The sequence below is a fragment of the Eptatretus burgeri genome, chromosome 6 (genome assembly GCF_056783735.1).
Source record: "Eptatretus burgeri isolate ZD-2024b chromosome 6, Ebu_testis_v1, whole genome shotgun sequence".
Taxonomy (NCBI): domain Eukaryota; kingdom Metazoa; phylum Chordata; class Myxini; order Myxiniformes; family Myxinidae; genus Eptatretus; species Eptatretus burgeri.
The window spans coordinates 101947318-101957360 of record NC_140966.1 but is presented as its reverse complement, the minus strand read 5'-3'; the positions used below and the strand labels follow the sequence as shown (position 1 = coordinate 101957360).

General features: G+C 49.2%; 1 protein-coding gene across 1 annotated transcript in view; it reads right to left on the bottom strand.

The window, feature by feature from the left end:
• The window catches only part of LOC147025474 (uncharacterized), a 59091-nt gene that overhangs the window by 11000 nt on the left and 38048 nt on the right, over positions 1–10043 (bottom strand). Inside the window, exon 11 of the mRNA XM_085886497.1 lies at positions 2171–2632. Coding sequence (XP_085742623.1) covers positions 2171–2632 — 462 coding nt within the window. The remainder of the gene's footprint in view (positions 1–2170; positions 2633–10043) is intronic.

Sequence of the window (10043 nt, the reverse complement as noted above, 5' to 3'; positions counted from 1 at the left end):
TAGTGCGACCAAGGGGGCCCCCTTCCCACCCCCTACCAGACACTGTCCGCGAGGCCTGCGGAGTTGAGGCACCATCGCCGCTCCGCGTCTCATCACCAGACGGGTAGGCCCGACCCGGTCTCGGCCTCAGGCCCGCCTCATCCTTGAGGGTGTTCTTTTTCTTGGTTTTGGGTGTGTGTTGTCGGCGCCGTCTGTGAAGTGGAATTGTGTGGGTGTTGCCGTGTGCTCGGTAGTCGGATAGCTCTGCATTGTGTCTTCACTTTTACATTTGCTTTTTGTGTAAAATTGCATTGTGTTTCTTTTCCCTCTATGTGCTTTTGGTGGAATTGTATATGTGTGCTTTCCGTTCATCGCGAATAAATGTGCTTTATGTTGAACTGCTTTCCCGCTTCGCTTCGTCATTTCTCTCATTGAATCCTCATCTTGCTTCACGTAAAGGGTTGGTAGTGGGCTGAATACGCCCGATAATTAATCGAACCGTCGAGGCCGACGATAACACCGCTCGGTTATCCCGATAGTACGGAACGGGTCGCTTAAGTGGCCCGTGTCCGAAGTCGACCTGCGGCGAGGTGCGATCGCCCGGTATACCCTCCGTGTGGGTACTTTAGGTAGGTCGAATTTGGCGAGCAACCCTATCCCACGCGGGGGCCGATTGGCTCGATCGCGGTGAGACCGAAAGGTCCACCCGTGACTGGTTCCCGGCGTTAGTCCGAGAGGGTCACGACTGGATTGTCCGTCCGGTGGGCGACGTGCCGCGATTCGAGTTACGTGGCCGTCAGCACGCCGGCGGGCGCGAATCCGTAACAATATATATATATATATATATATATATATATATATATATATATATATATATATATATATTTATTTATATATACATGTATACATATGTATGTATATATGTATATGTAGATATGTATGTATATATATTTATATTTGCATCCATTCACAGCAGATGGTTCTACCATCAGTGAAAGGCATTGTCAGTGGATTTTGAAAAATCTGAACTCCACTGGTTCGTACACATGATCAGATTCGAGGAATTATTATTTTATTGAAAGAAGTCGTGAAGAAAAACAAAAACAAACAAGAAAAAGAGCAATCAGAGATTGCAGACCCTCTCCGGGACTTGCTTTGTGTGGTGTTTGTGTAATTTTGTTCCATAATTAAGAGACATAATTAGAACTGTCGCTTTAAAACTGCTGGCAGTGATGACCGGATACAAAGACGTCCTGCTTTGATGCAACCTTGCTTTGATTGGACACCTGACCCTAACCCACGACCTTTTTTTTAATTATTCAATTTAATTCAGAATGGGATTAAAATTAATTCAATTCATATCAAATGGAAGACCAAATAGGTACAGTCCTGCATTGGAGTCATCAGAAGGAACTTGAACAAGCAAAAAGCAAAGATGAAGTCATCAGGAGGAACCTGGATAGGATTTACATTTCAGCTGCAACTCCTCTACCCTCAAACCATAAATAGTTCTGGCTGCCAGACCATGCGTCTGATCAAATTGGAATTTAAAACATGTATTCACCATCAATGCTGGATCATAATTGTCAAGTTTCCAGTCAATTGATTAAGTTGTTCCAGAGAAAACATTATTTAATATTTTCTTGAATCCAATATGAAGGCTGTGTGTGTGTGTGTGTGTGTGTGTGTGTGTGTGTGTGTGTGTGTGTGTGTGTGTGTGTGTGTGTGTGTGTGTGTGTGTGTGTGTGTGTGTGTGTGTGTGTGTGTGTGTGTGTGTGTGTGTGTGTGATCGGGACAAATTCAGAGCGAAAGTTCTGTGAAACTTCAGGTTCCTTTTCCTGTTCACGTTCCGATTCGTGTTCAAAATATAACATTCAATTCAAATAAGTTCTTCCTTTATCATAAACTGATAAGATGGAAAGGGCCATGAACCAAGTGTTTAACCCCGCAGTGCGCTGCATGTGTGTGGGGTAAATATTGGAAGTGTTGAGTGTAATTTTATATAAATTACAAGGATATCTGTAAATAATGGAGAGATCAATGTGATTTATGGGATTGAACTGGAGAAATCATGAACAATGGATTCAGGAGGGAACACCACCAAGGTCAATCCAAAATTTACATCTTCATCACTGGAGATTATTTCATAGTTTTGAGATTGTTAAAATGTTTGTAAAATGTGGTTTCTTACCTGGATGGTTGTTGCACTTTGGTGCTTCTTTTTGAAGATGTTTCTAACCAGGTATCCTCTGTAACCTGCTTGAAGGATGATGGCTGCTTCTTCCTTGACAGGTTCAACCAGGAAATTTGTCTTCATGCCACTTCTCTCATGTCCGTGGGAAGACACCACAACATCACAATGTGGAGATGGTTCCTTGTTGGATTTCAATCTCGTTTCACATGAAGCAGTGCCACCATCATGACCCAATCGAGGTCGAATGACTTTACCCATCTGCACTCGGCGCTGGACCTCAAGAGCTGAGTCTTGATGATACTTGAGATTTAAACTTGGACTGCGAGAGCTCGACTTGCTGGAATGTACCTGGTCGCTTTGAGAACCTGATCGAGAGGAATTCACCTGAAAAGTAACGATGTTGTTCTCATCGTGGGTTTTCTTCAGATGGTTCCTCGTTCTGTATCCACGGTAGTTTGTCTGTAGGGAAAAGGGCAGATTAAAATGATGGGAGAAGTTTCATTCAACCAATCACATTGGATAAGGATTTGGATTAACATCAGTTAATTGTTAAATTAATATATTTTGCAGCCATTCACAGCAGAGAGTTGAAGAATCAGGTGACAGACATTGCGGATCTATTCCTCACAAATCTAAACTTCATACACGTGAACTCATTACAGGAGTTGTTTTCATTTATAAAAGTTGAGCGATGATAAAAAGAGCACAACAAAACTAGAAGGGCACTCGCTGGACAGCATACCTCCACCATGTAATGCCTGATCCACGAGAACGTATCTGGCCCAACACATTTTTCTGACATCATGCTGTATGTCATTTTGGCCTAATCTCTCAAGGGTGAAGAAATACTTTAAAAATTAAATAATTTTCACATCCAGATCCAGATATGATCTTCACCAAAATCGAATCAACTCGTCGTGGTCACACACCCAACCTGTCCACCAAATTTCGTCCGAATACATAAACAACTTTTTGACATATCATGCTCTATATCGTTTTGGCCCCGTCCCTCGACGGTGAAAAATCGCTTTAAAAATTCTAGAAGTCGGATCCGGATCTGGATCTTCAGCAAAATCTAATCAATTCGGCCTTGTCACACACCCAACGTTCTCATCAAATTTCATCTGGATCCGTCAACAACTTTTTGAGATTTCATGCACACAGTCAGAAAGGGGTGAAAACATAACCTCCTTCGGCTTTGGTGGTGGAGGTGAATATGGGAAACTGGAACAGCATTCGTACCATAGTTAATTGAACACGTTACTATTATGGCCCATACACCCGTATCATCCATGCACCGTCTTATGTCACATACATTGTCATTATCCGAAGCTTTATTGATTATTGGAATATTTAACATTAACCACTTTTGTGCACAATAAGGCTAAATTGCGTCAATGGAGGTGAATATGAAAAACAATTCAAACTTCATTGTCCATGTCCAGTCGATCAAATGTATGAAGTTTCACTTTCGATCTGTTACACTGTTATGGAGAAGAAGATTTTTATAAAGGTTTAAATTTCAATGCAATATGGCTGCCAGACCACGTGATTGATGACGTCATAAATTTACTTCTTCACGTTCATCATCAGGAGGGTCGTAGATCAGATACATGAAGTTTCAGATTTTTGGAATCAGGATTTTGATTCACGAAATTATGGCTGGAATTCCGCTTCACCAATGATGTCATTATTATTACCCAAAATACCCCATGGGATTTTATAACTTTTATTTTTTGGTAAATATTGTTGAGGTTTTTATAATGGTTAACACAGAGAACACATAACAAGGGGGGCAGGAGACGAGGGGCGGGCGGGAGAATTACAAAACAGTGGGGAACAGAGACATTCGGAGATCTGTGGATGGGAGAGAGAAGGGGCACGGTACATGGGGAGAGATGGGGCGAGGTACATGGGGAGAGATGGGGCGAGGGACAAGGGGAGAGATGGGGCAAGGAACATGGGGAGAGATGGGGCATGGTACATGGGGAGAGATGGGGCGAGGGACAAGGGGAGAGATGGGGCGTGGTACATGGGGAGAGATGGGGCGGGTACATGGGGAGAGATGGGGCAAGGAACATGGGGAGAGATGGGGCGTGGTACATGGGGAGAGATGGGGCGGGTACATGGGGAGAGATGGGGCGGGGAACATGGAGAGAGATGGGGCGTGAGACATGGGGAAAGAAGGGGCGGGCAACATGCAGTGAGATGGGGCGTGGTACATGCTGACAGATGGGGCGGGTACATGTGTAGAGATGTGCCAAGGAACATGGGGAGAGATGTGGCGTGGTACATGGGGAGAGATGGGGCGAGGGACAAGGGGAGAGATGGGGCGTGGTACATGGGGAGAGATGGGGCGGGTACATGGGGAGAGATGGGGCAAGGAACATGGGGAGAGATGGGGCGTGGTACATGGGGAGAGATGGGGCGGGTACATGGGGAGAGATGGGGCGGGGAACATGGAGAGAGATGGGGCGTGGTACATGGGGAGAGATGGGGGGGGGAACATGGAGAGAGATGGGGCGTGGTACATGGGGAGAGATGGGGCTGATACATGGTGACAGATGGGGCAAGGAACATGGGGAGAGATGGGGCGTGGTAGATGGGGAGAGAGGGGGCGCGGGAAGGGGGGGGAGAGGGGGCGTGGTACGGGGGGAGAGAGGGGGCGGGTACAGGGGGAGAGGTGGGGCAAGGAACATGGGGAGAGATGGGGCGTGGTACATGGGGAGAGATGGGGCGGGTACATGGGGAGAGATGGGGCGGGGAACATGGAGAGAGATGGGGCGTGGTACATGGGGAGAGATGGGGCGGGGAACATGGAGAGAGATGGGGCGTGGTACATGGGGAGAGATGGGGCGGGTACATGGGGAGAGATGGGGCAAGGAACATGGGGAGAGATGGGGCGTGGTACATGGGGAGAGATGGGGCGAGGGACAAGGGGAGAGATGGAGCGTGGTACATGGGGAGAGATGGGGCGGGTACATGGGGAGAGATGGGGCAAGGAACATGGGGAGAGATGGGGCGTGGTACATGGGGAGAGATGGGGCGGGTACATGGGGAGAGATGGGGCGGGGAACATGGAGAGAGATGGGGCGTGGTACATGGGGAGAGATGGGGCGGGGAACATGGAGAGAGATGGGGCGTGGTACATGGGGAGAGATGGGGCATGGTACATGGGGAAAACAAGATGGTACTTCAGGAACTTTCAAGAAGGAAAGTGTCTCTTACACGTCGCTGTCAACCCATTTAATTTTTCCCTCGTAGTCACCGTCACTCTCTCTGCCGTTACGAGTCTCGTCCAACATGTCTCCCAAATTATTTTGTCCTCCACCGCGGGGTCGACACAGTCCACACTGCCCCTCAGCTCGTTCGCTCCAGCACGTGGCGCCACCACCTTTTGCTCCACTGCCCGCGTTTGGCTCCTCACAACTGTCATTATTGCCTTCGTGCCTGCCTGCAGGCCTCGGCCTATGCGCTGCATTTCACCCCGCAGTGTTTGCATATTCTCATCCATTTGTTGCGCATTCATATCCATTTTTTTATTCATCCCATCCATTTTGTTTTGCATTTCCTTTGTGTTTACATCCATTTTGTTATTCATTCCATCCATTTTTGCCAGCAAAACCATGAATAGCTGGCCCATGTCAGGTGGGTCTGCGGCAATCGCTTGGCCATCAGGCGTGGATCCGCCAGGGACTGGGGAGGGATTTTGATGGAGGGGAGAAGGGGAGGTGTCATACACCGCGGCCTCCGCTGCTGCGCCCATTTCGGACTCTGGGTTCAGTTGTGGGGGAAGTTCGACCTGCATAATAGGCATGTTCTGCATGGTCATTTCGTCCTGGGCCATAGAGTCTAACATTTCTAAATCTAATACCCCCCTGCTCCCGTTCGCCTTGAACTGCCATCTTTCTTCTCGGAACAATTTAACCACTCAAAATTTGGGGGAACGGAGGGTCGCTCGACACACCCTTGATCCGATTCCCGTTAATTTTGTTTGGAGACAGGAGAGTTTGTTTCCCGCTCGCTGACACCAGTGTTACGAATTCTCACCCGCCGGCGTGAGAACAGCCATGTTTAACCGAATCTCGGCCGTATGCCCACCTGACGGACAATTCAGTCGCGACTTTCCGGAACAACGCCGAAAACCAGTCACGGGTGTGCTCCAAGCAAACCACAACCTTTTCCGCACTCTACCCGCGCTACAGGGTCCGATCGCCAAATAATCGATTTCCCTAATTATTCATGCGGGGAGATTACCGAGAGATTGTACCTCAGTGAGGCCTGCTTGGACATGAGCCGCTTAAGCAGCTCGCTCCGTTTTGGGATAACCGAGCGGGGTATTATCGCGAGGCCTCGCTGGACCCGATTCTATTATCGGCTATTAAAAAGCCCGCTATTATTCGGAAATGCAATACGGCAGTTCAATGGGGGGAAAATGACGCGACAAACAGGTCAACATTCAAACAAGCACATTTATTCACACACATATGCAGTCAGGTATTCATGCAGGCACGTATACAAGCATGCACATATGCAATTATACAGCCAACAAAAACAATGCGAATAACTACGACCGTTTATCTATTATGTACAGTTACTTATACAATTCTACTTGACGAACTTGGCGCCACAACTTTCACAAGCAAGGAAACCCCCCCCCCCCGCCCCAAAGACAAGGGGGTAGACTGGACCTCTCGGGGTCTTTATAAACCTGGAGCTTTGAGGACCGAAGGAGCTCCAAGAGGCTACGCAAGTTACCTTCACCTCCGACCGTTCGGTGCTGGTTGGCGAGCTCTCTCCGGCTCTCTCCACGTCCCGAACACGAACACGCAGCTCCCTGCGGCACAGCAGGCTTGGCCGTGCTCCACGTTCGCGTCTCCTCCGCTCTCCTCAGCTTCTCCACCAACTGCAGGCTCCAGGCTCCAGGCGCTCCGAACCCCGACAGACACTCCACCGACTCACTCACTGACCCTCAGCAGACCCAACTTGACAACCACCTCGAGAGACAGACAGACCACGTCTCCTCCGCTCTACTCAGCCCGCACCTTATACCCACCACACGTCGCCCCTCCCCTCGGAGCGCGCGGGGGCATTTCCGCCCAAAATGAGCCCCCTCCTTTACATCAACTTTGACCCCTGGCCCGATTCACCCCTCCCCCGTCCCGTCGCGCGGGAAAGCAAGAAACGGGGGAGGGGAAATCTCAGCGCATTCAAAACTTCTCTCCTCGGTGCTGTGGTTCTGCCCGCACTCCGCAGGGACAACGGGTTTTCCTACCGTTGCCTTTGTTCCCTTTCCCGATGAGCATCCATGGCAGAGACGTTATTTGATGTGGAGAGGTTTGTGGTGTGGTTGTGGAAGTAGTGGTGTGGTCGTTGAAATGCGGGTGTGGAGAATGTCGTGAGGCGATGTTGTGGAGATGGTTGATGCTGACATTTGTGGTGGTCGTGAGGGTGGTGTGGTTGGGCGGTGGTGGTTAAGGTGGTTGTTGTGAAGGTGGCTGTTCGTTATCTGTCGGGATGTTGGCTGTTGACGAGAAGGTGGTGGTGTTGATCGTGGTTGTTGTGAAGTGGTTAGTCCAAAATAACGATAGCGAAAGAAAAACGGCTAACTGAAGATTCACAGCCCCTGTAACACGAATAAAACCCATTAGACAACGGTGGGGAAATCTATCTGAACACAAACTTATCGGCATAACTGATCTAAGGACCCATATGGTGCTCTGCGAATTTCCACAGCCGTAACAATATATATTGTTGTGGATTCTCACCACTCCGGCGTGCGAGCGACCGCTTTTAACTAATCGCAGCCGCGCACCGACCGGACGTGGCAAACCTAGTCACAGCTTTCGGATCAACGCCGAAATCCAGCTACGGGTGTGTTTTTAATCACACCGTAAATCAGCCAACTATTCTGTCCGCGCGCGACAGGGTCCGATCGCCAAATTGTCGATTTGCCGAAGTATACGAGCAGACAGAAATGCCGAGGATTTACACCTCAACGGGACCTGCTCGGAAACGAGCCGCTTAAGCAGCTCGTTCTGTTTGCGATTTGCCGAGCGGTGTATATCGCCAAGCCCCGCCGGATCCGATTACTTTATCGGCTATTTAAAAGCCAGCTAATATCCCGAACGCAAAACGGCAGCTCAATTGAGGGAAAGGACTCGATGCACAGGTGAACATTGAGACAATGACATTTATTTGTACACATGTAAGTGGTCATACACGTATGCAATCAAACACGTATGCAATCATGTAGTCAATAAAGCAATATAGGAACGAGCAAGACAAAGAACTACAACCGTTCTATTATTATGTACACAATCACTTAACAGTTCATTACTTGACGGACAAGGCGCCACGACATTTAGACAAAGAAAAACCCCAGGAAAGGAAAGGGCAGAACTGGACCTCGTGGGCCTTTAATAGTTCACGGAGTGTGGAGACCGCAAGAGCTCCGAGGGGCCTTGCTGGTTACCTGCCACCTTCGTGGTGACTCGCTGGTTGACCCTCGACGTTTCGTCGACACTGCAGTTGGCGCTGCGCGACTTGCTTGGCCCAGGCCCCGCCGTGCGGCCTGGTGGTTCGGCCAAGCCGACGACTCCTCAGAGGAATGAACGGGCCTTTGTTCTTTCGAGAGTTGATGCTCTTTTAAGAGCCCGCCAGTTACTCAGCGTTGGCTCGGACCGTTCTGTTGCCGGCTGGCGACCTCTCTCCGGCTTTCTCCACCGACCCGTGGTTCTGCGCGGCACGGCAGGCTGGCTGCGCTCCGAGCTCCCACTGCCCTCGACTGGACTCGAACCTTGGCGGGCTGCTGGCTTCCTCTGACTCAACGCCAGCTCGACTACAGACTTCCACTCTCTGCAAGCTCCCCGACAGACTGCCTGCTTGGCGTTCAGTGCACCTTCATATGGAGTCCGTGGGTGCGTTTGATCTCTCACCTCTAACCCCCCGCTGGCTCCGCCTCTTTTAAGATTCTGATGCGATCTCTTCGCGAAGCTCGGACATGCGCGGACGTGGGTGAAATCGTAAACCACGCGGACGTTGCAGGAATCATCGGCTCCCGCCCCAACGAGGGAGTCCCCGCGTCTGGTGGCAGAGATGTTGCTCATCCGTGGGATTCGCCTTGGCTGGTGAAAAGATGGCGGTGCTATGGAGATGAAGGAGAGGCGATGCTGTGCGTTTGTGGAGATGTTGCTGAGGAGATGGTGAGGAAATGTGGTTGGCGCTGTGGTGGGGATGGCATGGTTGTTGAGAGGCGGTTGTGGTTGGTGCTGTGGTGTGGATGGTGCGGTTGTTGAGAGGTGGTTGTGGGAGGTTCAGATGTGGTTGTTCCAAAATAAAGATAGCAAAAGAATAATACAACCTCAAAGATCACAGCCCGGTTACACCAATAAATCCCTTTAGACATCAGTGGGGAAATCTAATCTGAACACACACTTATCGACATTACTGATCTCTGGGAAGCCTGAATGGTGTTCTGTGAATTTCCACAACCGTAACAATACATATATATATATATATATATATATGTATATATATATATATGTAGAGATATATATGTAGACAATATATATGTATACATATGTATGTATATGTAGATATGTATATATATATAGATGTATATATATATATATATGTATATATATGTATGTATATATATATATTGTTGCGGATTCGCGCCCGCCGGCGTGCTGACGGCCACGTAACTCGAATCGCGGCACGTCGCCCACCGGACGGACAATCCAGTCGTGACCCTCTCGGACTAACGCCGGGAACCAGTCACGGGTGGACCATTCGGTCTCACCGCGATCGAGCCAATCAGCCCCCGCGTGGGATAGGGTTGCTCGCCAAATTCGACCTACCTAAGTAC